The sequence below is a fragment of the Pezoporus occidentalis genome, unplaced genomic scaffold (genome assembly GCF_034315485.1).
Source record: "Pezoporus occidentalis ecotype Australia unplaced genomic scaffold, CSIRO_AGI_Poc_V1 ctg35, whole genome shotgun sequence".
In the NCBI taxonomy this organism is placed as follows: domain Eukaryota; kingdom Metazoa; phylum Chordata; class Aves; order Psittaciformes; family Psittacidae; genus Pezoporus; species Pezoporus occidentalis.
Genome location: NW_026915483.1, coordinates 2108670 through 2135679, shown reverse-complemented (window position 1 = coordinate 2135679; position 27010 = coordinate 2108670). Strand labels below are relative to the sequence as shown.

General features: G+C 44.6%; 1 protein-coding gene across 2 annotated transcripts; it reads left to right on the top strand.

Annotated features, from left to right (window-relative positions):
• Positions 1 to 20063: 20063 nt before the first annotated feature.
• On the top strand, positions 20064 to 26175 carry PSMD6 (proteasome 26S subunit, non-ATPase 6). 2 transcript variants are annotated; one of them, XM_062630236.1, is made up of 8 exons: positions 20064 to 20293; positions 21027 to 21232; positions 21735 to 21892; positions 22893 to 23100; positions 23186 to 23294; positions 24376 to 24544; positions 25671 to 25742; positions 25869 to 26175. In XM_062630236.1, the coding sequence occupies exons 1-8, from the start codon at positions 20149 to 20151 to the stop codon at positions 25963 to 25965; spliced, it is 1164 nt and encodes a 387-aa protein (XP_062486220.1). In that variant the 5' UTR covers positions 20064 to 20148; the 3' UTR covers positions 25966 to 26175. The 2 variants fall into 2 exon arrangements, with proteins under 2 accessions (XP_062486220.1, XP_062486221.1); XM_062630237.1 differs by lacking the exon at positions 21735 to 21892 and having other exon boundaries at positions 22882 to 23100.
• The last annotated feature ends 835 nt before the right edge of the window (positions 26176 to 27010 follow it).

Sequence of the window (27010 nt, the reverse complement as noted above, 5' to 3'; positions counted from 1 at the left end):
AAAGGGAAAGGGAAAAAGAAACTGAAAGGAAAAGGAAACTGAAAGGAACAAGGAAAAAGGGGAAATGGAAAATGGGAAACAGAAAGAGGAAAAAGGAAAAGAGAAAGGGAGAAAGGAGGAGAAAGAAGAAAGGGAGAAGAAAGCTAAAGGGTAAGAGTAAGGATAAGGGTAAGTGTAAGGGTAAGGGTAAGCCTCCTCTCCTGACACATGGGCTTCCAGATGTCGATTTGTGAACCTGCAGTGATGGGTGGAAGTCTGCCTGGCCTCACCACCCAGCCCAGTTGTGATAGTGGGGGATTTGTTCAGAGGAAACAAATCTTTACATACTTATGAACATCATCGTTCATTCCAGAAGATACAAAGAGAAGAAGTAGCTTTTGGATGCACAGAGAACTGAAGCAAACAAGCACTGCTCCCCATGGAAGATTTAGTGCAGCCCCAGGGCTCTCTGACTTTAATGATGTTCCTTGCTTGTTAACAGCCAGAAGAGCATCGGGAGAGCCTGTGTGAAGGGGAAGAAAGGCAAAAGTCTCCCAGTATCACTCTCATAATTTGGAGTTTCAAACTAATGCTGACGAGAACATCATTATTGCTGAGCATCAGCTGGGCTCGGGGAGTAAAATCCCTTTTATTCATCTCAAGTGTCAGGATCTGCAAGTGCAAGAAATTTCCAAGTGCTTGTCTAGGTCCTTGTTTGTATGCAAATGATGTTGTAACATTTCTGAGACTGAAAGACCTGATTTTCATGAGCATCAGTCAAAGTATCTGTCAGCCTTGTCAGGAAAGAAGTACTTTGATGCTTTCAGGTCAAAACAACCCAAAATTACTACTAGAATACTGAGGCAGTTTAAAGATATGAAAAGTAAAATGAAAATTGTTCAAAACCATTTTTCCTTCCAATTAAGTTTTAATTTTTATTTTCCACATGTAACACAAATTTTCTTTCACAAGTGATGAAGTTTTAAAATCAAAGAATTCAATGCAATATTTTGGCTCTCCATAAATGGTCAGTAAGCAGTATTGCATTCAATCCCATGTACAGGAGGAAATTGGGATGAAGAATGAAACAAGCTAAGGAATGGCCATAAACAATAGAAGATTGAACAGGAGCTTGTGCAGAGGCTGGGAGGCAGCAAACAATGCTCCGAGATCAAACACTTGCAGGGATGCTGCAAGCACCAACTGCTTAAGCACAGGGTCCTCTCCAGGAGGTAAAAGCCCCATATCCTGACAGAAAACTGTGCCATTGTCCCTGTGCATGTGGACTCCAGATGTTTTGGTTATGGTAAAAATAAGAAGAGCTGTTGCCCACGGGAATGTTCTTCCCTTGGTGTGGCCTTGGCCCATCTTTAGGCAAGATGCCCAGAGCATCCTCTGTGTGACTTAGGTTGGCTGGAAGTGAACACTGGTTAGCGAGCCCAAATCTGCTCACATGAAATAATCTTTCTCAGCAGCAGGATTGCTGGTTCCTAATGAAAATGATTTCTTAACAACCTGCTGGAGAGCTCGCAATGTCCCCCTGGGTCCCTGCGAGGAGGTGTCACTCTCTGCTTGCCAGAGAACGCAAAAAGGCCTCCCAGTAAATCCCCTCTCACCCCTTTCTCATCACTGCAGTAGCTAAAGTCTGAATAGCTTTATCACAACCACCAACCAAAAATGCACCTCCATGCTCCTGGCCAGGTACTGGGAAGACTAGGATGTGCTTGGGATCTCCTCCAAAAGGAGCCAAAGCAAGCAGCCCTTGCTCTGCACTGAGAATCTGCCTCCAGCATGGAAAGCAGATGGATTTTCATTTACAGAGGCACAAGGCTCTCCTGCACAAACACACAAATGGAGTTCTGCATCACAGCCTTCATCCTCTATATGAAGAACTGTGAGGAAATAACATATTGTAATAATGGTACTAATAAATCCCTCAAGCTCTGAATGATAAGGCAGTAATCAAGCTTCACCAATGTGAAGCAAGGTTCCCCAATGCTCCTTCCTAAAGATAAGCACATCCCAGCACCAGCATGATACCCTCTCCCCACCAGCACATGCAGTCTTCCAGAGATTTCCAATAGCCACTACCTTAAACTACAGGCAGAATATCCAGATCTAAATCACCTCCTGTTGTGCTCTCAGCTAATAGTCCCATAACCACATTGCCTTCATTTTCATGCCACATAATTTATTCACAGCTCCTTGGGAAATGAAGAGCCTCATGAACAGTGGGAGTGGACAACATACCCGCAAACTAATATTCTGCTCTCACTGATGCATTACCAATACTTCCCGAGCAATGGACTGAGCAAACGAATTGTCAGCATGCTGTCCAGCAGCATCCCGAGCCCTCTGCTCTCCTGCAGGGCATACACTCCTTATTCTTATCCCAGAGCACAGCGTGAGGTGTAGGGACATGTGCTTAACATAATCCTGACCTGATTCCTTGGTTTCTTTCCTCAGACTGTGGGTCCTTTTATTTCAGGCTTTCAGAAGCCTGCATTACTGAGGTTTATGTCTGGCTGATCCATCCATCCCACCAAATACCATTTGCACAAGCAAGGATGTCAGTACTACGGAATGTTGTCTTAAGCACGTGGAGTAGGTAGGTGGTAGAAAGTACAACGGGACTTTGGTCCAGTGGTGGTGGTGATTACTAACTCCAGCTTGAAAGAGTGGGGAGAAAGCCCAACTGTTTCCCTTGACTTCACCTACATTTCTAAGTTCAATCCCTCAGTCCTGAATACAAGAGAACATGAACACATCTTGGACAGCTGAAATGTGCTGTTTAATGTCAAGGCCATTTGGTTCTTGTTGCCATCTCTCAGCTAAAAGCGTGCTGATTTCTAAAAGGCTTAGGAGAGAAGAGGAAACAGTATTTCAGGTTCTTACAAAAAGAAAAAAAAAATACAAGGAGATACAAGTTCCTGTGAGGTTTTTACCTATTTCATGCCTATTTCAGCTTCAATCCCATAATTAGATCTCCTATCGATTCATTGGATGCTCTGCCCCATTTATCCACAGCTTTCTGACCCTGTTTCCATATCTGGTAACATACTTTCCATTACTGTTCTCAAAAAAAAGAAGGATTTTTGACCTTCATTCAGATGACTGAAATCTGTAAGAACTGCCCTAACTTCATATTTCAAGGGAGACAATCGTGGTGTCAGAGTAGGATATCTATAAAGTAGGAGACATATATACATAAATAACATATATAAATAATATATACATAAAAAAACATATATATAAAGTAGGTTGTATAAAAAGACATTATATCCATAATGAATATAGTGATCCCATGGGGTCTCCTGAAATCAGACACTGAGAGGGGAGCACACCCTGGAGCAGCACTGGGTGCAAGAAGTCTGATTTGGGGGAAAACCTAAGCATACAGGCACATGCTGCAGCCTTTAGCTGGTGCAGAAAGAACGTGTGCTCATCTTGCATTTAAATCAGAGTTTATTAACAGTGAAGAAGCTTCCTGCCTGTGGAATGGTGCATGCTTCCAGTCAGATCCGAGCAGTGAAACCATATTCCCAAATGCCAAACCTAAGAATAGATGAGCTGTGTGGCAACTGCATCACCTTTTTATCTGATAGATGTTTATTAAGTGAAGACAGAAGATCTGTTGCATAAAAGCCACCTGCTGCCAAACAGCAACTTCACTCTGCCACAGATAAATGTGTTCTCAGCTAATTTATGCTAATGCTGTACTTCAAGTTACACCGTGCTTGCCAAATCCCGAAAGAACAGATCTCTCAGTGCTGCAACACAACCCCAGAAAGGGCAACCTCCTCTTCTGACAGGGGCTTAAACATCCAGTGATGGAGGCAGCTCCCTCAGAGAGGCTCTTGGCCAGGTCAGTGAGGCCAATCCAGTAAGTAAGTATTACTGCAATAAAGTCTTTGCAAAATAGACTGCAAACTTGTCTTTGCCATTGCCCATTGGATGGGGCTTTCAGCAACCTCATCTAGGACAAGGTGCCTATAGCAAGCGGTTGGAACTCGATGAGCTTTAAAGTCCCTTCCAACTCAAACCATTCTGTGAACTTGAGAGCACACACAAAAGGCTGGACTCAGAATATCTGGGACTTATTTGGCATGGCAAACTCATCCTGTTAGCCCATCTTCATTTGCAGTTGTAAATCTTGGGATTATCTCTATTGCTCCAAACAACGTCACCACTTTGGCGCATGGATCCCTTTCAAGCCACCCAGTACCTGCTCCATACTTGGATTTCAACCACCATCTCTCCAAGCAGCAATATCACTTAGTCTAAGGCTAGTGTTCCCTCCCAGCCCAGTATAAAATGTGCAGCTGTGTCCCTGAGGAGGGATGAGCAGGAGCAGCTCACCTGGCTCACAATCATCCTTGGCATCTCCATGGCAACTGCTACGGATGCTGCACTCCTAACGGCTCCTAAGGAACCACCGCACTCACAAGCAGCAGTTGTAATCAAGTTCTGTCTGGTCATCTCCAAGGGGGCAAGAGGATAATGCAGAAGAAATTAGTAAGAGGCATTGAAATCACTTTGAGTATCATAATTGCCACAACAATTCCTCTGGATTAAAATTAGTCTGTTCCTTAGAGTGCACAATATTTCTTCTGTCTCTGTTTTTGCTCTGCTACTGCTGCTCACTGATGCCCTGCTCACATCCATGGAGGACCCCAAACACAAGCTTGGAAAATCTAACACCGTTTACCTAGTGCACCTTTCAACTGCAGGATATTGGAGGGAAAAGCAGCTGAAAACCTGCTGCAGAATTTTGGCAGTAAAAAACTAAACCAAACTTCATTATAAGACATATGAGAGTCCTGAACTTAGCTTCTAGGTCAAAATCTCAGTCCTGCCCCCCACACCACTACCTCAAATCCCCAGCCTTCACCTTCCCCACAGGCTTTTTCAGGTGTTGTAGCAACCCCTGAGGGATTTTGTCTTCCAAGCTAAGTGAAAAGTGTATTTTCCATGCACAAGCTGCTGGGCAGCTCTCCACAAGGTCCCTGCTGCCATGGATGAGGTCTGCATCCCGACCCTGGGGCAGAAACACACCTGCAACCACCCAGGCACCCACTTGTCCCACCTCACTGCCGGGCTGCATCTCTGAGGATCACAGGGCAGGATTTAGCCATCCATCACTATTCAAAAGCCAAAAGGCATTTTGGTCTCATGGCTCACATCCAGCTCACTCCTAGTCTCTGTCACCATGGTGCAAGCTCCTCCTCACCAGTCCCTCCATCTCCTCCAGCTCCATGCACCAGGGTATATGGGAAAGCAAATTTACACCAGTTTTAGGGTTAATGTGCTTGCATGCATATGCCAAGCCTTGCTTTCACATCTATAACTCATTTTCCAACATCATCTAGCAAATTTCACACTGTTGGGAAAATGTCAAGGGTTTAATCTGATATGTGTCATACTTACTGATGCCACTACGGAGGGAGATGATTGTATCTTCCACTCCCCATCATGTTTTTTACAAGAGTGAAAACACATCAGGAAGATTCACTGGGTTTCACTACACTTGGTATATGCAAAGGAATATAAATCGAACTATCTGAGCAGCACAAATAACTTTGCATATGAGACAACCAAGGAAGAGCTTATATGATCAAAAGCTTATCTTATATGATCAAAAATCCCAGTTGTATTAGATCGTCTTAGGGTATGTGGCTTTGCCAACAATGCCTGCCATGGCTGTATTTTTACTGCATCAGAGAGCAGGATCTGAAGCCTAGGACCAGCTTCCTGCAAGCCTTATGCTTGTCATCAACTGGATTAAGAGTGGAATTAAGGAGAGCAGGAAAAAAAGCAGATGGATGAAGACTGTAGTGCATCAACACAGGGATTTCTCTCAGATTCATTTATCCCCTGCAATACCAACAGGAAAAAATTCCTCCAAATCTGCAAGAAATCCAGAGAGGGCTTCCACACACAGCAGAGAGGTCGGTGGCAATCTCGTGCCACAAACCAAGCAGAATGAAGCAAGCAGCAATATTCTTTCTGGTCTAAGTTGGTTCAGCTCCAGGATTTTAAACAAAGTGGCTACAAGATGAAGTTAGAGCATTGTAGAGCTGTGGTGGGGCTGGGATCTCAGTGGTTGTGGGATGGCAGAGCCATGCAGAGGGGATGTGTGCCATGAAAACAGCTGAGAGGGCTCAGGATGCCCAATGCCAGAGGGAGCAGGGATGTGTTGCAGGCTGGAGCCAGGTTTGCACAGCTTCACATCCCAGGCAGAATGCCCTTTGCTGTATTAAGCTCTTTTCTCTACCAAGGAAATTACTGCTCTAATTTAAAGCTTGGGATGTGGTGAGGAGAGAGGAAAAAAAAAAGCTAAATATTTCAGGTTTGGCCCTAACCTGAGCACCTGCAAACACATAGCAGGGCAGGAGGCAGGGACAGGCTCTGGTACCCATGGTGGGGAGGACACCCATCACTGGGCAGAGAGCACCAGGCATGTCAAATATCATCCCAGCCTGGCTGATTCCAGTACCCACAAGGAGCCCTCTTGGGCTTGTGGATTAAATTCAGCTATTATTAATGCATGACATTCTGCTGATAGCCAAATATCAATCAATATTATTGACTCCAGCAAATACTGCTCTGAGCCTATAACTGTAATATAATTTTGCTCAGAATGAAAAAAAAAAGGCAAGAAAAAAAAGCACACTGCATGAAAGCGGTATTCCTATGGCTTCATTTTGGAAAGGCATTCGGATCTCAGAAATAGGACTTGAAGTGTTTGTGGTGAGGAATAAGCTTAATTAGATTCATGTCTGTGAAATCTCCATCTGTTCCACAGACAAACAAATATCCGAGATTTCTTCCAGCTCTATGGAGACACGAGGATTGGCTCCTCTCCCTGTTCCCCCAGTCTGAGAGATCTGCACATATGATTATTATCTGGTGCTGTTTCAGACAATACAAGATGCCACACAACCTCTGAGCACAGAGAAAATATCCCAGCATTTTGTTCCATGATTACTTCCACTCAGTTCACTTCAGCAACTGAAAAATCCTTTGCTGCGTTATTTTCACGTGAAAGGCTTTCTGGAAGTTGGACATAACACACATTCATTATGAAATTACCTCATGTGTTCAGGATTGAGAAAAAATCCTTGGCTTTTGAGAAAGCTTTGTGAGCTTATTAAAAACAAGAGCTTGTTATGCACATCATGCTGCCAAATGAAAAGCTCCCTCCTCTCTTCTCAGGCTTGTAAGCTGCTTTGTGTGCTCAAGACATCTCTTTCCAGTGTCCAGCACATTCTCATTGTGCTAACCTGGAATGAAATACCATTCCATGACAGAAGTGGGCCACCGAGCAGCCCCATCATCATTGGGAAGGGATCATGGGGAAGCCATCAGCAATGACCCCTGTGCCACAGGGAACTGTTGTACCCGAACCATGTGTCCAGAGAGAAGCTGCAGCAGGAACAGTGTTGCCAAAACCACAGCTGGCCATAAACATCACAGCTCGAGCCGAAGCAAGCCGTGACTGCTCCCAAATCCACATCCATGTGGCACCACGGCAAGCCCATCCCACCACCCAGGAAAAGGAGCCCAAATGGGCTTCTCAGCACAAAGGGCCACTGAGTACAGCCCTAAGTACATGGTGCTATGGAAATGTAGCTCTTACCAAGGTGTGTCCCAAGGTGTTGGGATTGGATACACGGATTGGGAGCAGAGCATGGAGATAGAGCACCAAACACTAGCAACCCTCAAGAAAGTGAGGTTAACCTCTTGCTGATGAAGCTACCCACAACGATGTGTTTCCATGTCCTGGTGAGGCAGTCAGATAAGGAATGTCACCCCAAACCCACTGTGGCTGGGCTGGACCTGATGGTGAGCAATATATACTGCAAGGGTAAGACTAGCAAAGCGCACCCATGGAGATCACCTCCAGCAGACAGTGGAACAAGTCAAGGCTCTGATCAGCCATTTACCTAAAATTAACTTATTTCCAGAATAAAAAGCCTTCCAGAGGGATAAATGGAGTTTTTGAGCTAACTGGAAAAAGCTGCACAGAGCAGCTCAATCTCACATATCACCAAGATCTCCCTCCCCACCCAAAGAGGGCCACACACTGCTGGCAAGCTCCCAAAGGTTTTCCCAGAACTGGGATAATTTGCTCTCACAGGGCAGAGCGATTCACCCAGAATGGCTGCAATTCACCCTGCATTTCATCTGACTATGGATGAGATGAGCGAGAACTACTACAAGGATGAGTAAAAAACTTAAGGAGCTTTGTAGAGCTCCTCTTGGTTGCCAGCAGATCTCATAACCTCCTGAAATAGGACCTCTTGGTCCCCCTTGCATACCACAAGCCAAGTCAGTGGTTTGGTAGGTGGTGACATTTGGGCAGGCAGGTTGGTGGGACAATTCGGTACTGAATCCCAGCGCATTTGTCATAGCAGATCACATTCTCCATATGGATTATCTGCAAGCCTCTTTCTTTTTCCTAATTCTTTGTTCCCATTTATCTTGCAAGCAATTAAGACTGTTTAAGAAGATGATCACTTTGAAACCTTTTTTCCTCTGATCTGGGATGTTTGTTCCTTAAAATCTAACTTCAAATATTGTGGCATTCTGAATGGTTTCTGTTTCAGTAACAGGCTGGTAATTGTAATTAGTTTTATCACAGTCAAAATTAAAAGATCTGCTCTGAATGCGTTCCTTTGAATTCAGTCAAAAGGCACTTCTGGAGCTGACAATCATTTTGACTGGAGTTTGCTGAGAAAGACTCAGGTTTTCAACTTACGGGAAAAGCTTATTTTACTGCAGGGCTGAGAATCCACTGCCTCAGAGCTCACTGGCATTGCAAAGTGCTAGCAAGAACCAGAGCAAATATTTCTCTGGGCTTCCATTTTCACGCAATATGGTTTAGATTACACTTCAGTGGATTCAGGAGAGGAAGCTGGGGTGGCGAGAGGGAAGGACGTGAGTAGGTAAGAAGGGAAGGAGGCAGCACTTGGAAAAATGGAAGGAAATGGTCAAATAAAGGAAAAAATGATGCACAGAAAAGATGAGGAGGGAACGGCAGGATTGAGAGTAGATCACACAGAAGCTCAGAGTTATAGACTGAATAGATAAGGATCATAAGGAAATATATAAGGATAATGTATCAAAGGATTGCTGTTTGGCACTTCAGGAATGGCTGTGAGTCAGTAGAGGTGGTAAAAACAGGAAAGGGGGATAAGCAACAGGAAAACTCCAAGAAGATGCTAAAAATGTTAACACATTGAAATAGCCAATATATGGCTCAAAATGCTGTTTTTCATGTTTGATCAAGGCTGCAGTAAGAGCAATGTGTCCAGGAGGGAGGATGGAGGATGTGGCTGGGCAGAGGCTGGTGCTGGGTTACAGTGGGGCAGGAGCCAGTCAAGCCTCAAGGTCAGCACAAACCATCCCCACACACAGTGGTCGTTTCACCTTCCTTTTGTTCTTCCAGGTACCAGACCTGATTCCACTGTGTGTTGGGAATCCCTGCTGGGCAGTGGATTGATTCACTTTGCGCCAGGTAAAGATTATCCTTTGTACAAGTCGTTCCATGGGTGATGTATCCTCTTCCACTAGCTGGAACATGCTGCTTCTTTCAAGGCTATGCCCTCTAAATCATTCCCATGTCACTGTGGAGAATGCAATATATATTATGGTAGGCTGCAGCACCTGTATAGTGCTAGTGGGACATAGAGGAGATAGGGATAGGAGAATTAGAAATTGAACTGTATATAAACTTCTGCAGTCATATTTTCAGATGAGCAAGAGCAAGGGTAGCTTTGTAAACCAGCAACAAAGAGCAAGGCTGCCTCTAACTCTGGGGATAATTGTCATGGAAACTACAAGTAAAGTAGCACAAAACACAAGCAGGTATGAAAAAGGTAGCTGAAAATAGCTGCTCCAAGAATGTTTCTTTTCAAAGGTTCTAGACATCAAAAGTCAACTGAATAAACAGCATGGTAATTTTAGATGTTCTTGGAAAATAGATTTTAAAGGGCAAAATGGGGCAAACCAGAAAATTATGGCTCAGCAAAAAATCCAGGAGAAAAAAAGCTCGGAGAGGAACATGAATGCAAGTAAGACACTTGCAAGCCTTATTATATACATACCTATGTATGTATAGATAGATAAACTCATGCTTGTGCATGTGATTACAGATATACAGTACAGTGGGCATATATAGTTATATATATATATAATTTTCAGGTCCTTTCCAACCCTAACTATTCTATGATTCTATATATAACTATGTAGTGTATATGTATGTATATACACACTATTGATAAAAAAAAAGAAGCCAGCACAAAACCAACACTTCCTGCACCAAACTGAAGATGAGTGAGTTTCAGAGAGGTTAACTTGACCAAAGTCCAAGGCCTTGAGAAGGAAAGCAAGTTGTTTGATGAGTTGGACCAGTGTCTAAATGGCATCTGACTGAGGATGGTTATGACCAGAATACAGTGAGGGCGAGATCCAGCCACCCAGCAGCAGAATGGATGGATGCCAGAGAGCTGAAATAATCCAAACATGCACAAAACAGGGAGCTCAGCATGTGTGCAGAAAGCCCCAATTCCCTACCCCTGGAAGGCAGGGTACAACCTTGAACCAACTGGGAGGTACCCTGCAATTATCAGCAAGTAGTGATGGCCACAAACTGGGGAACCTTTGTCTCTGCTCAGGAGAGCAGCAAACCACGATTCACAAAGTGCCTTTTCTTTGCTATGAGGAGCGCCTCCCCGTGCCAGATGGATGGTGGCACATCCAGGGTTATTCCAGCCGGTGGGCTGATGCATGTGAGCTGCAAGTGCAGGGGCAGGAGCAGGGATGCCAGCCTAGAAAGCAGAGCAGCAGGGACAACCTCCATGGGACAGCGCTGGGAGCAGTAGGGCAGGATTCAGTGTTAACACTGATGTGGAGGTACTGTCATGCAGGTCACACTTGGAAAATATTAAAGGGCCATTTAAGCATTTAGAGAGGAAAGGATTGAGTTGTAGCAAGGAAAAATATTAGCTGGAAAATGCAAGAAGCAGCAGAATATGTTATATCATTCACTAGCACACACTGCTGGCTGGGGAGAGGATAATCCCACTCCATTTTTTATGCCACATTGGAGCAAGCAGTGAATAAATGGGAATAATCCTGTGACAGCAAATGGTGCCTGTGTGCTATTAACTCCCAAGCAGTGTGTCTCAGCAGCAAGACAAAAGCAGGTTGGTTCAAGGGCAAGTACTTTAGGGATGTTCCAGCATTGCATCAGGTTCGTGTGAGTTGTGGGGAGTGGATTTTAGAAGCTGGTCACATCTGCACCACATAAAATATAATGATCAAAACCCCAAAAGGAGGCAACAGCGGCAGAACCATCTCATTTACCAAAGGAGGACAAGGGGAAAAGAAAGGTCCATAAAGCAAGAGATGAGGATGGGAAGGTCAAGGGAGAGGTGAAAGGATAGTGGAAATTGAGAGTAAATAACACCATTTAAGAGGCAATTTTAATCAGCTACAAAAAGAGAGGTAAATGCAGCCCCAGTTGCAAGCGCAGCCTGTGAGATGGGCAGATACCTGCCACAGCAGCTAAGGATGGATGCTGCAGCCAGCTGGAGCATTACAGGGCACTAACCAGATATTCCTGAAACACCATGGAGGCACAGGTTTCTTTCTGAGCAGTTACAAGATAGAAGGACACAAAAAGGTACTAATTGCACAGGTGTTTTTTACTTGATAATGTCAAATCACAGCTGAAGAAGATCAAATATACAACCAATAGTTACCCACATTGCTGTAATACTGCTAGTAACACTAGCATTTAGAGAGAGCTAAACCACGCTTTCCTTGCTTAAGGCCCTTCTCTCTGACTTTGAAGGTTTGGTCTCAAGACATGATGTAAATCATCTGGAGAGTTTTCTTCACCTTTGCTCAATGAAGGATATTCCTATTCTGGGAAAGCAGGGTTAGTCTTTCCAATAACAGGAAGAAAGATACTGGAGGTACTTGGGTATCTGAGTTCTCTGCTTCCCAAAGTCACACAGGCAGCTCTGTGCAATGGCAAAGCAGCTTCCATCAGCTAAGGAGCACACAGAGATGGACTCTCAGTTTCAGATGGTTTGAATTTTCTGCATGCTCATTAAACATGGCATAAAACTCCCTAAAGTAATAATCCAGCTATTTTCACCCAAAGTAAAGCAATAGGTACCAGGGCAGTACAGCACAGGGCTGGCAGCATGTACCCTCAAATCCCACTCACTCTGGGACTCATAGTGCACTCAGGAGAACAAAACGAGCATCTGCTTCAGTTAAATTGGCATTCAAGCCAGTGGCCATTTGGTAGATGTTGTTTCCCAGTTACATCCTGGGCATGACGTGCTGTGAAAATATACTGTGATGGCAGAGCATGAGGCTCACAAAGTCCTTGGCCAAACCAAAACATCGCTTGTTATCAGCTTTTAGCACTGCACCAGCTACCAAGAAGGAGAAACATGACTGCTACTGCTGAACCCAGGGCATGCGCTCAGGAGAAGGGAAACCCATAGTGTACCCAGGAGAACGGAACAAGAGCATCTGCTTCAGTTAAATTGACATTCAAGTCAGTGGCCATTTGGTAGATGCTATTTAGGTACAGCAACATACGCAGTGATGCCAGAGCTAAATTCCCCTATGTTTCAGAACTTAGCAGTATTTGCATCACACACAGCATCACACACAACCTCCCTTGATGAGTAAACGTGTGCCTTGCTTGCTGCAAGAACTCAGCAGAAGTTGTAGAACACTTCTGAGCCAAGCGCTCTTTCTTTGCCTGATGTGAAAATGACTTGTTGTTGTAAAGAGTGTAAAATAAATAGAGAAATGTGTTTGTGTTTGAAAAGAAGCTGTGGAAAATACATCAATATTTGTAATTACAGTGGCAGCTGCTGCTCTGTGAGCAGTCACGGATTAAGGCAGCTTTCTCATGCATCCCATAACCATTCTACCCAGCCCATCCCCACTATGGCTCTTCCTTCCCATGTGCCTCATGCCTGTATATATCCTGTCCCTCCACGCCCCCTGTGATGCTCCCTGAACACCAGCTAAACTACAGGCATTGCTAGCACAGGGCACTGAAATGGAGGGCAGGACAATGTGGGTTAGCCAGAACAGCTGAGCCTTCCCAGTTTGGATTTGCCCTACCTCAAACAACAACTTCAAGGAACTGGACATTATTGAGAGCTAATAACAGCTACCAAATCTGGTTCATATTGACCAAGGAGTTCAAGTACATTACAGCACAGAAATATAGATTGATGGGCAGAGAGCATAACAGTATGAGACTACTGCCTTAGAAACACAGGCTTAAAAAAATCATCAAAGGACAAAAGTCACGAAGGCGCTGCAGGGAAGGCTGAAAAGGCCGAGCTGATGAGGAGGAAAATGGAGTAAGTCCCCAGAGGACTGAGAGATTTCCAAATCCTTGTTCTCCATTTCAAATCATCTCAGTAAACTAACAACTATCACATCAACCAGCCAACAACCTGAGGAGTTAAATAAGCTTTTTGCTACCAGCACATGTAATCCCCACTGAATTCCAAACAAATGGTTTACTTGAAGATATTATATGTACTGTAATCAATATCCCAATTACAGCAGGGCTGTTACAAGGTAAAAAAATGTAATTTTAGGCATGTAAAACTCTGCCAGTTTGGACAGAGACTGGGCAGGAGCAATCGGCACTTCTTAAAGTCTTTGAAATTTAGTAAAAGGGCTGAAGTTGTGTAATTACCAGTGAGAGGCATTGTAGCAAAGCAGATAATTATACAGTACAGGAGCATTTTGAGTTGATGTGGTAGTAATCACAGTCAACACAGAAGTGCCCAGCAGAAGGAACCACATACAATAAAAGCAATCATGTGGTGAAAGTGTACAGCACGAATTACTTAAAAGATAAAGGCAGATACAGACACACAGCTGCAGCTGACAGATCTTAATAAAGATTTGTGGGTTTCTACATGCAATAGGATACCTTAAAAAGCAGCAGTCCTTACCCTGTGGATGGTACCCCCCAGAAACCATCACATCAGCCTAAATGGGGCACCAATATTAGTGCCTTTGCAGGGAAGCAAAGGCCAGATCCAGCACCAGTCTGTGACAATACTGACACCACTTGTCATGGGAAACACCAGTTATGTCCAGGGTGCTGCTGCTGTGCATGAAACAGATACATCAGTGAGCTGATATAGAGTACCAATGTTCTGAAAGGAACTCTATAACTAGGGGAAAAGATTCAGTAAATAGACCTCACTTTGAAATTCAGCCTCACAGGTTACCAGTTGCTACAGACCGTCCACCAGTCTGCATTAAAAACAGGCAGATCGAACACAGCACCTAAAACACAAGCTTCAAGCATAAATCACTTGTGTACGTGTGTATATTTACACGTCTCCACAAACAGCATTTCAGAGTCTCTTGGCTTGATGATCGGACAGGCTCTATGCAAGATTTCACTTCCCCGTGCTGGCAGTGCTCTCTCCCACTCCTCATTACAGCCATTTCACCCCAGAGCTGTCTCTTCATATGTGTTGTCCTGGCACCAAACACAGTGGGTCCTCTGCTGTCCAAAAAGATGCAGTCTCAGGCAGCAGCATGTCATCACCCTCCACTGCACCCAGGTACAGGGAGAAGGAAGAGGCTCCCCCCCATCCCTTCCCATCCCACCCCACCCCATTCCATCCCATCCCATCGCATCCCATCCCCTCCTGTCAGTTTGATTTCTCATGGCTCTAACATATGAATAGCTTTTCAGATCTCTAATTACCAATGCGGTTTCATTCCAGGGTAATAAACTCCCCCTAACATGGCTGTTTGTTGGAACACCCTGATTAACAGACTTTAATGCTGTAAAAGACTTAATCTGGGTGCTATGCGAGATGCTGTCCTTCAACGCATCCTGATGTGCTAGGAGGGAAAGATTTATTGATTTGAAAATAAGCAGATAAACAAATAAGAGACAGGAATTGCTGTGAAACACATACCTGGATGATCAGATGCAATTAGCAATATGAAAAGGGTGACAAAACAGCATCAAGGAGGTGAAGAAGTGCATAAATCCAACTCTAAGGGCATTTTCTAACTGTCCTTACACTGGTGCCGGGGGTTGTCTAATGTTATGTTAGACATTAGTGGATCTGCACTGGCAGAGAGCTTGACCTTGTGCCTTTCACTCCTTGCTAACACAGACTGTAATTCCTGAGAGCCACACTTCCAGAGAAAAGAGACATATCTTGCCAACAGTAATTACTTACAAACCCAGGTAACTTCTAGGACCTTATTCGGAAGAAATCAACGGCAAACACCTGTAGGTTTATACAGGGCAGCTGTGAGCATTGCTGTCAACACTTCCACTACTGAAGGATGAAGCCAGACTTGATTCAAGTGTCATCTTTTCCAAAGTTTAACAGCCCTGAAAATGAAACAAACCCATTGGCCTTGAAGATGTCTGAGGATCACAGTGAGGTAAGAAAGTGTAATTGGTGTTACTGAGGTGAAGCTGCAGCTCATGGTGTGGTGGCTGTGCAAAAAGAGCTCTTCAATTACATCATGGGCTGCTTCAGTCTGGAGATGTGAAAGCTCTGGGGAGACCTCTGAGCAGCTTCCAGTGCTTAAAGGGGCAACAAGAAACCTGGAGAGGGGCTTTGGACAAGGGCCTGTAGGGACAGGACAAGAGGAATGGCTTTAACCTGCCAGAGGGGAGACTGAGATGAGCTCTTAGGCAGAAGCTCTTCCCTGTGAGGGTGCTGAGGCACTGGCACAGGGTGCCCAGAGAAGCTGTGGCTGCCCCATTTCTGGCAGTGTCCAAGGCCAGGTTGGACAGGGCTAGGAGCAACCTGATCTAGTGGAAGGTGCCCCTGCCCACAGCAAGGGATTGGAACTGGATGAACTTTAAGGTCCCTTCCACCCCAGCCACTCTATGATTCATTGTATGATTCTATGGACATACCAACCAGCTCCCAGGACACTTCATTCCTACCATGATGGGAATTAAAGCCATTCAGCAATACCCAGGTCCAATCCCAGGCCTTGCTGTGAATCCTGATCTACCCGCAGAGGCTGCTCCCAGTGCTGGGGTCCTCCATGCCTTTGAAGCCCTAGAAAACCAGGTAGTGCCACCAGACCTCCTTGGAGAGTGAAGCAGAACACTTCTGTGACCTGCTGCTGGCAACCCTAACTATGATTCTATGTTTGAACCCTTTGAGGGCTGGGAGAGAAGAGCCCCCATACCCAGCGGCGCTCTATGAGTGGATGGAGCAGTGGCAGCAGGGTCCCTGGCTGGTGGCTCCCAAAGCTTTCGGGTGGCATTTAGCGATAGCGGGGCTTCGCTTTGCACGCTAGGGGAGAACAAATACAAGCCCATCAAAGCGAGCTCCCGGAATTGACACTCTTGCTCTGAAACACTGCCACCTTGTGGCAGCTCTGCTGCGGGACACGCTGAGCCTCACCAGCCTCGCTGGAGGGAGGGACATCGGGCGGCTCGGGTACGGCCCTAAGGCAGAAGGGCTGGTCAGGAAACAAGGAGTAACCTCCCACAGGGGCACGGAAAGCCACCTGGCTCTGAGGAAAGAGGAGACATGGCAAAATGTGTTTTCCAGATATGAAGTTTCTGTGCCAAAACCACCATCAGGTAGGGGTCACCTCCCTGAATGCTATCAAAGCCACTGCTGGGGTTGGTGTGAGCAGGAATGCAGACAGGATTAGTGCTTTGTGGGTGCAGAGCCATAGAGAAGTCCTGAGTAGGTGCATAAGCAGCTGGCTCCTGCTTTCAGCTGGATAACCAGGGTGCATTATGCCATTTAAACAACCTGCATCCATGCTGTTTCTCTTCCAGCAAGAGCATCATTTATTGTTACCAGGAGCCACCACCAGGCTCCTTGCAGCCCTGCTGCATCTTGCAGGGAAGGAAACAACCATTTGAAGTCCATTTTGTGGGGATATTCATAATCAATGAATATGAATATTCATTTATTTGGACCATTTGAATGCTGTAAGGCCACGTGAGAATGATGTTCAACACAAGGCTTTATTTCTTCATATATTTGAGATATAAATGTTCTCTCTGAATCTTTCATGTTTAGCAGTGAACATCATGTCTGTGTAGGCAGCTCCCTTGCTCCCAGTTACTGCTTATATATACATAAATATGAAAATGTGGGCCAATATTTAGAGACAATAAGTGATGGATTGGGTTTATTAATGAGTGTTTCATTACAAAACAAACCCCAACCTTTTAGCATAAACTGAACCCAGGAAAATGAAAACTCAGCTCCCTTTTCTCCCACAGAGCAACTTAGTTTGGGGCCAATTAAAAAGTGGCAAATTCAGAAACAGGGAATAAAACACTTCTTCTGCCAAAGTACATAATGAAACTGTGGCTTTTACTGCCACAATGAATTGCAATGAACACAGCAACGTTGACAAGATGTGGATATTTCTATATACAGTGAGAATGGCCAGAGCTGTAACAGTTATGAATGTAGAAGAATAAGCAGCACACCCCTGCTCTGGAGCACACTGCCCAAGAAATAGAGCTGAGGACAAGATTCAAGAGAAAAAGATGCAAGAGGCCTGAAAGTGTCTGTCATAAACCCCCTAATCAATAGGTCTCCAAGCAAATGTAAAGGCCAACAGGCAAGTAACATAAATGCTGCTGCAGAAGATCTCTGTGCAGTTTTCTGGAAAACATCAAAGCAATTCCTTATCATGCAATCAATGCAAAAGTGATTGCAACTCAAAAAATAAGAAATTGAGACCAAAAAAAACCCTGTTTTTAAAGAAATAAAGGAGCTGCTCAACTTAAAGCCCTAATTCTTCTGTATTTCATTCTAAAACATTAGAAGTACAAGTCAATGACTTAAGTGTATGAAGACAGGCTGAGAAAGTTGGGGCTGTTCAGCCTGGAGAAGAGAAGGCTGCGTGGAAACCTCATAGCAGCCTTCCAGTATCTGAAGGGGGCTACAAGGATGCTGGAGAGGGACTCTTCATCAGGGTCTGTAGTGATAGGACAAGGGGTGATGGATTGAAACTTAAACAGGGGAGATTCAGATTAGATCTAAAGCAGAAGTTCTTTAATGTGAGGGTGGTGAGGCACTGGAATGGGCTGCCCAAAGAAGTGGTGAATGCCCCATCCCTGGCGGTGCTCAAGGCCAGGCTGGACAGAGCCTTGGGTGACATGGTCTAGTGTGAGATGGCCTTATCTATGGCAGGGGGCTGGAACTGGATGATCTTAAGATCCTTTCCGACCAAAACTATTCTGTGATTCTATGAAGAAAAAATCAGAATCAATGTATCAGATATTGGCACTTATGAAAAATGCAGCAGACAACAGCTCCTTACAGCAGACTTTCAAATGATTCACACCCAACACAAAGAATCCAATCTTAGGAATACACTGTGCCAAAACAGTCAAGGGAATGGTTTATCCCATGACCCAGACCAAAAAAACAACCCCAAAACAGAGGCACTAACAAAAAGCCTTGTGTTTAAAACCCAGCTGCAGACATTATTTTAAACCAAAAAGTGTCTGGAGGAGTCCAGTTGGGCAAGGAAACGTGGTCCAGCCAGGCTGTGTGGGATGCTGCATCCCACAGGATAGCCCTGGGCACCCAAAATTCCCCTCTGCAGGAGCCCCACTCCCCCAGCACTGCCCAGGAAAACTCACATGCAAATTCATGAAGACGCATCCATGCTGCATCCAGATATTCCACCTATAGCATCTGGCACAACCAGCGTGCAGGCAGCCTCTAGTGGGCAGGGCAGTGGGGCTGATAGGGTGGGGGGACACATGGGGCCACCAAACCTCACTGCCACTCACCCACCTTGGTTGGGCACTGGCCAGGGACATGCTCCATACCCCGGTACCAGCAGTGTGTGATGTGTGAGGTCTGGAAACACAAACATAAAGGTATTTAATGAAAAGATGGAAAAACGTTAAGAAAAGCTGGATGAAAAGTACACAGGAATGTGGGCCAGAAGTCGGGTGTGATGAGGGGTGTGTGTGTGTCCCAACTGGATGAAATATAACCAAAACACAGGGGGTTTAAAGCCCCTTTTATTTGCTTCCTGCATTTTGAGCCACAGGCACGCTTTGGGGTGACACTCCCTGTGAGTTACATCAGATTGATTCGTGGCAGCAACTCGGGGGTCCTAGTGATCATTGTACTTTGTGTGGAGATGGAATCCCTTGTGATCATTGTGCTATGTGTCAAGGGTATGATAAGTGTCCCTGTCAATACCACAGTGAGGAGGAAGAAGAAACAAGGGAATAATTCCCCTGGGTCAACCGCAATATTGTTTTGTTCATTGTTTAAATTGCATGAATGTTCTTAGAAAAGGGGGGGGGGGGGGGGGGGGTAACTTAGAGATATGTCCTGTTACAGAATGTTGTGAAATCTGTGTGCTGAACAAATAAACACAAAGAGTGGAATTTATGGGGGCTAAGATGGCAGTCAGACTTGTAATAGACATACTACTTCTTCACCCGGAGACAAGACCCCAAAAACAGGTGGAGAAGCCTGGGAAAAGAAGACAACAGGATTGGCTGAAACCCAAGAAGCCCGGGAAACCAAAAAGTATTGAGCTATCCCCAACCCGGTGCGCGCTCGGACGGAGCCTGAGGCTCCCAAGGCGCACCCAGCGCTTGCTTATTGTCTCTCGATATTAATTATAATAAAAATCAATTAAAACAGATTTTTATAACACTCCCCACCTCTTTCTTACAACTTCGAGGCCTTGGACCTGTTTTTTTGTTGTTTTCCCCAGCAAAAGCCGAGGTCCCTCGTTAGGCTTCACCTGCCGACCCTGCGCGCAGAGCATCCACCAGCAAACCGGACCCAGCGTCTCCCGCACCGGGCGTTCGCAACCACTTCAACCGGTCACACTCAATCCCTGCAGCCGTCGCTGGGCATTCGCAGCCATTCCCCGTTCGCCTCTCCTGCGCGTCCTCACAGCGCGCACACTGCGCGACCTGCGCAGCCCTGCGCCCGCCTCACCGCCCGGCCTCCGCGGCACCAGGGGACGCTGCGCGGCGGAAGCTCGCCGCCGGTTTCCGTCCGTCGCGGCTGAGTCACTGGGTACCGCCGCCACTGCTGCTCGCCCGGGGTCCGCCTGGGCCTCAAGTACCCCGGTTCCGTTCCGTCCCGTCCCGCAGCCATGCCGCTGGAGAACCTGGAGGAAGAAGGGCTGCCCAAGAACCCCGACCTGCGCATCGCCCAGCTCCGCTTCCTCCTCAGCCTCCGGCCGCGCGCGCCCGACCCCGCCGCCCGCGACGAGCTGATGGCGGCCGTGCGGCTCCATAGTGAGTGCTGGCCGGGGTGAGGGGAGCCCCATTAACCTCCTGTCTGCCCCTTCCATCCCCTGTGTGTCTGTCTGGAACAGGAGCCGGTCTGAGTGCCCGGGGTAGGCGGGGGAGGGGTGCCTGTCCCCGTCTGTGACCGCTGTTGTATCGTGCTTGGGTGTGTGTTAAAAGGCACGGGTTGAGTACTGTGCGACACTGATCTCAGAGTAGAGTGCTTAAAAGGGGCCTATGAGAAAGATGGAGAAAGACCAAGGAGGGCCTGTTGTGATAGGACGCGGGGTGATGGGTTTAAACTAAAAGAGGGGAGGATGTGGGGAAGGAATCCTTTACAATGAGGATGATAAAACACTGGCATAGGTTGCCCAGGAAGGTGGTGGGTGCAGCATGCCTGGTTCAGGGGCAGGTTGGGTGTGGTTCTGAGCAACCTGATCTACTTGAAGGTGTCCCTGCACATTGCAGGGGGTTGGACTGGGTGAGCTTTGAGGGTCCCTTCCAACCCAAACCATTCTATGATGTTACGAAGTGCAAACGGTAGCAGTGATAGAAAAGAATCAGCAAAAAGAAGTGTGACAGTGCAGAAACACCAGCTGTTCCACATCTGGATTTAATAGGTACCTGATCATAAAGGAGTTAGCTGGCATTAAGGATCAGTCCTAACGTCCTCCAATGCTCTGCTCTAGAAACACACTTGTTGCAGCAATCAGCAGTAGAAGCCTTCCTGCTTTTCTTTCAGACATGGCTCTGTATTATGAAGCACTCTGCAAGTCTCTGGAGTGGCAGATGGACACGGAGCTGCTGAACAAAATGAAGAAAGCCAATGAGGAAGAGTTGAAACACCTGGACAATGAATTAGAAGATGCAGAAAAAATCCTGGGGGAGAGCGAGATCCGAGATGCAATGATGGCCAAAGCCGAGTACCTGTGCAGGATTGGGGACAAGGTTGGTGCATGCAGAGGCTTTATGGACTCTCATGAAAACCACTGCATTGTAATTCTTTTAGCTAGGCACATTGAGCACTGAGTGACTTACAGTGCATTTCCTCTAGGGCACAACTCAAACATGGTGGGAACAGTGGAAATAGGGGAGGGTGTTACTGAAATTCAGGGAAAAAACTAAGTAGCCCTTGTAAGAAAACCATTTTCCATTTGCAGATGTTTTTTTTTCCTTGTGGTCTTACAGACTTTGCTAAGGTGTTTAAACAGTAAAACTTTAAATAAAGGCACAGAGTAGGTTTTCACAGAGATTTAAAAGTTATATTAGAATCACCTCTTTTAACCCGACTTAAACTGATTCTTTAAGATTATTCAATGTTAGAGTTCTGTGGGTAACTAACAACATCAGGACTATCAGCAGAAGACAACACAGGAACTTAACAACAGACATTTTGTGAATATTCTAGGTGCTTTTAACATTCTTACAGTAGAAAATGCTGTCTTGTTAGGAGGGAGCTCTCACTGCCTTCCACAAGACCTATGACAAAACTGTGGCACTGGGGCATCGTCTGGATATCGTGTTCTATCTCCTAAGGATTGGCTTGTTTTACATGGATAACAACCTCATCACATGGAACATTGAGAAGGCAAAAAAGGCATCACTTCAGTCATTTGAGTGCACTAAAGCACTTTGAGATGAAGTGGAAAAAAAGCAATGGAAGATAAAAACCTTGCTGTCAATAAATGACTAAGGCTGGTTGCGAAACAATCACAGGGGTGGGTGGGTGATACCTTGTAGCAGAACACTTCCTATACCTGTTTTTTTTTTTATGAGAGGGAAGAGAAAAGAAAGGTTAATATTTTGTGTCATCTGTTTTCTAGCAACTGATTTGATTTGAATTTGTAGCTCACCCTCTGCTCCCACTTCTCTGTTCTTAGAAGACCATTTTGAGTGTGATTAGCTTGTACAATTGCCAGCTGAATGCAGCTGCTGCCGGTGGAGCTGGCTCTGTGAAGTGCCAGTTTTACCTCTGGAAGCAGGAGCCCAGTGTCAACACTGTGCAGTTGTTCCTCCTGCATTTCCGCTGCTAGCTTCTGTGTCCCTGTGTTTCCAGGTCTGGAATTTCAGCAGTTCCTTTAGCAAGCTGCTGTGGTCAGTCTCTGGCAGTTACCATGTTTCTTGGGCAACACTTTTTGTGTTGTCTTCTCACAGCAACAAGAATTTGCCTCTGCCTGTGCCCCAGCTCACAGCCACATCAGTTTTGTGTTAGTATGGTTCTTAAAACCATATTAACTTTCAAATATTTTCTGTGCTGCTAGTTGGACAGCTGTGATTTGAGCAGCAAAGGCAGGGAAAATACATTGCCACAGCCAAGGCTGACAGCAGTATTTACCTGCACATCTCAAAAGACTGTTGGCACAACTTAGGGGGCTGTAAGCTTTTCCTTTCAGTTGAAGCTTACACCGTGCAAAAGCATCTGTCCTGTCCCAAGGGAGCCACTTCCCTACCGCTCTCACAAAGCCTCCTGGACTGTGTCAGCAAGCTGTCACAGAAAACAAGTTATTCCTTCTCTAATCACATGATGGCAGTTGGTTTACTGTACTTTACAAAATGCATTTACATAAATAAATATTGCTTTTTTATTCTTTTTTCAGTCTAATAGAAGAAGAAGACTGGGGCACAGGAGAAACCACCTCAAAGTGTACCAGGGCCTTTACTGTGTAGCTATTCGAGATTTCAAACAAGCAGCGGAGCTCTTCCTTAACACAGTTTCAACGTTTACATCCTATGAACTGATGGATTACAAAACATTTGTGACATACACTGTGTATGTCAGCATGATTGCATTAGACAGGCCTGACCTCAGGGAGAAGGTAAGGAAAGCAGGTGACAACACAGTTTATCTGTTTGTCTCTGGGCTGAAAGTGATGGTATTTAAATATGTTTGTTTGCTTTCAGGTTATTAAAGGAGCAGAGATTCTGGAAGCATTACACAGTTTGCCAGCTGTACTGCAGTATCTCTTTTCTCTCTACAAATGCCGCTATTCAGCCTTTTTCCAGTCATTAGGTAAGTCTCTGTTTTGGCCTACAACACTAGTTCAGGTGCTTCAGTTTCTTGTTTCAGATTCAGACACAACTTTCAGTTGTGTGTCTACAGTCTAGAACTAGAACTACTTTACACAGGAAAGAAGAGAGATTATTTTACAGTGACCTAAAATCTGCTGCTGTTTGATTTCTCCAACAAGCAAAGAAGACTTCATGTACAGTGAGCCTTCTGAAAGGTCACATCTGATTAGATGTAAAAGCATTTTGAAAATGACTGTGCAACACTGACCTGAAGAGCAGGATCAGATGGGAAAGCTTTGAATGTTTTTATCTTTGAAAGAAGTCTTGTAGACTTGTAGACTAAAGCCCCTGAAATCTCAACCTGTAAAAAAATTACACAGAAGAAGGTTTTCATGGATCTTACCTTTGGCTTTTGGCTCTGGTTTGTGTGTAAAAGGGTGACACTGAAGGAGAGCTTTCCAGAAAGCTGTCATTCTTGCCAGTTCTCAGACTGTTCATTTTCCTTTCTGACAAGATTTTGAATACAAAAGAATAAGATATTTAGGAAGAGCAAAACAGAACCCTTTATTTTATGGAAGAGTGAGAGCCAAGGGCAACATTTTTCTGCTGTTGGCCTTACCACTATCTGTGAACTAAAACTGGTAGGAGTAAAAGTTACATCAGTGCCTGCAAGTCCTTGTAATTAATTTAGGAGGTAGTACAAGAAAGTGAATCTCATTTCCTTACACAGCTTTGGGGACCACCGTTTCTTCAGGTAGTTACATACCAAGTACTGCTTGTTTCCCAGCACATAACAGCAGGGCCCAGCACTTGCCTTTAGTGAGGTGGTCTCCGCTGTCCTGACAGAGGGTCTCATTAGCTTTGCCACAACATTGTCTGCATGTTATCCCTGCTTCTGCTTCTACAACTGACACAGATTATACAAACTTACTTCTCTTTGGTGTAGAGCACCTGAAGTATGCAAGAACACAATATAGTGTGTCCACACTGGTTACTTATTAACAGGTGTTCTGTGGTTTATCTAAGTAACTGATAATTTCCATTTCTTAGAGATTACTGACTCCTTTTCTTATTCTTTTCAGCTGTTGTAGAGCAAGAGATGAAAAAGGATTGGCTCTTTGCACCTCACTATCGATACTACGTACGGGAAATGAGAATTCATGCCTATAGCCAGCTCCTAGAGTCCTACCGATCACTGACATTAGGATACATGGCAGAAGCATTTGGAGTCAGTGTAGAATTCATAGATCAGTAAGTCATTTGTCTTTTTAAGTTCATAAATACCTCATTTTACACCTTTGAATTATTTATAATGATTTGATAATGAATAAAACCTTCGTTCTGCTTTGATTCTAACCCCGCCAAGTTAAGTTCCTGTGCGTGAGCTTGGCTAAAATTAAGCAAACCTTATGTTTTAGTAAAGAAAATGTTTTTAGTGCAGTCTATGCCAAAACTTTACTCATAACTTTGGGGATGCACGCATTTTACATACCCTACATGTCTCCTTATCTACTACTTGTTTTCAAGTACATAGACTGGATCTGAAGTTTTTCATTTCAAACATACTCTGCAGTCTCAACTTGCAATTCTTTTCTAGTGTAAAACCAACAGATTTAGATCAGGATGAGAACTAAAGGGAAGTGCAAAATTGACTTTTTCTCTGTATACAGGAAACTTTGATTCAAATGCCTTCACTAGAATCATTCCTTCATAGAGAAGTTTCATAGAAACAAAGTGTTAAAGAAATGTGAATACTGCTTGAAATACTCAGAAATTAATTAATAGGTGTTTCAAGAGAAACCAAATACCTTCAATACAAATGCTTCCCAGTAATTTATTACTAGCTGTAACTTGTTTTACTGTTGATCACAGGAATTTTTTCTTCTACCATCAGTAATGTGCTGTAGAACACCAACTGATTAAGCAAAACAGTAATTAAAACAAGCAGCATATTTGGAGCTACTACAAAGTAGGGAACTGTTCAGAGGCTTTCCTAAGGAGCTGATTGAATGGATTGAAGATACTTACCTCAGAATAAGTTACAAGTAGGCACACTGCACTGCTGCTACCTTTGCACTCGAAGAGTAGCTGATGATAAACTAAGTGATAAATTTCACTCACTCAGCTATGACCCTTTGGCTTGAGAAGAAGGTACTACGATGTTTTGTGTTCAGATCACTAGAATTCTTGTATGTAATGTCCAAGCTTTAGTAAGATGAGGAGGAAGAAGATAACTTATGAAGATATATAGGCTGTTGCTTCAGAAACACAGTGTGTTGACACTGCTGGTCTGTAACAGCAGGTTCAGTGCTGCTGGGTCTGCAAGTCCTTGCTGAAACATCATTTAACCAACTTGCTTTTTCTTTTCTTTACCTAGGGAGCTTTCAAGATTCATTGCAGCAGGGCAATTACACTGCAAAATAGACAATGAGATTGTAGAAACTAACAGGTATGCTGACAATTCCTGACAGCCCAGTTGAATTCTGGACATTCGATGACACTTATTACAGAAGTGTAAGTGGCTTTGTGTAAAATATGTTCTCACTTCTCTTTTTTTCTCCCTCACAATTCCTAGGCCTGATAGCAAGAATTGGCAGTACCAAGAAACCATCAAGAAAGGAGATTTGCTGCTAAACAGAGTTCAGAAACTTTTCAGAGTAATTAATATATAATTTTTTTTAATGCAAGGGAATGCAGACTTTAGATGTTTAAAACATTTTGGAAGTAACCTATAAATATATTGTATAACTTGCTATACTGTAGGTTAAAAAAGACATGACTAGCAAGAGAGGTAGTGTTTTCACTTTCCACTTCATTCTGTAAAACAGCATTCTGTTTTGGTGTATGGATCCTGGTTCAGTTATTAAATGTATGATGCAGTTGGTGATCTCCTGTAATACACTTTGTTTCTTGACCTCACTGTGTATACAGTGGTCAAAGATCTGTGAGCAGGGAGAACTAGTGGTGGTTCCATGCTTGCTTTTTGAAGACTTCTGTGTTTTAATGCAAGGTGAAAAGGATCAGCTGTATAATAGTAAAGTAGCCAAAAAGTTTAGTTGAGATTGTGCACTTTTGGCAGGACAAACTCCTGTTAGGGGAGGATTGGAGAAGGAGTAAGGATACAAGTGGCTGTGGTGAAGCTGTAATATAACCACAAAACCTGTCAGGACTGTAACTTTGGGAACACCTTTACCTGAAGTAGTCTCTCCAGTAAGATTACACTTTTGCTAGCTGTTGAAAACAAAGTCAGCACATTAGCAAAGCATTACACTTGTAATTCCTTCCTCTGTTAGATGTCAAATTGATGGTAGGAACAGTAGAAGATCCCATTGCAGTTTGACACAACTGATCAGATGCTGATGGGGTGGGGGGCACATGTCTTTCTCTGCAGCTGCTGAGGAATAAAGGTCTCAGGCAGGCTGCTGCCATCCTGATGACACGTGGGCTCTGGCTGGGCCAGAGCCTACAGCAGCAGCTGTTCCCCACCTGGCTTGGCTTGAGGTTTCTTTTCCCAGAGCAAAAATGTCTGTGACTTAGTTCTGTTTGATGCCACTGCACTTAGGAATTCAAGACAACGAGGCTAACACAGGCTTCACTCACTCAGGAGAAATCTTGCTGCTCTTTTAGTGTAGCTAAGAGCAACAACAACAAACTAAACCAACAAAATCCCCCAAATGTCTGCTTTGTGTCAAAAATTAAAGCATTCCTAAAGATTCC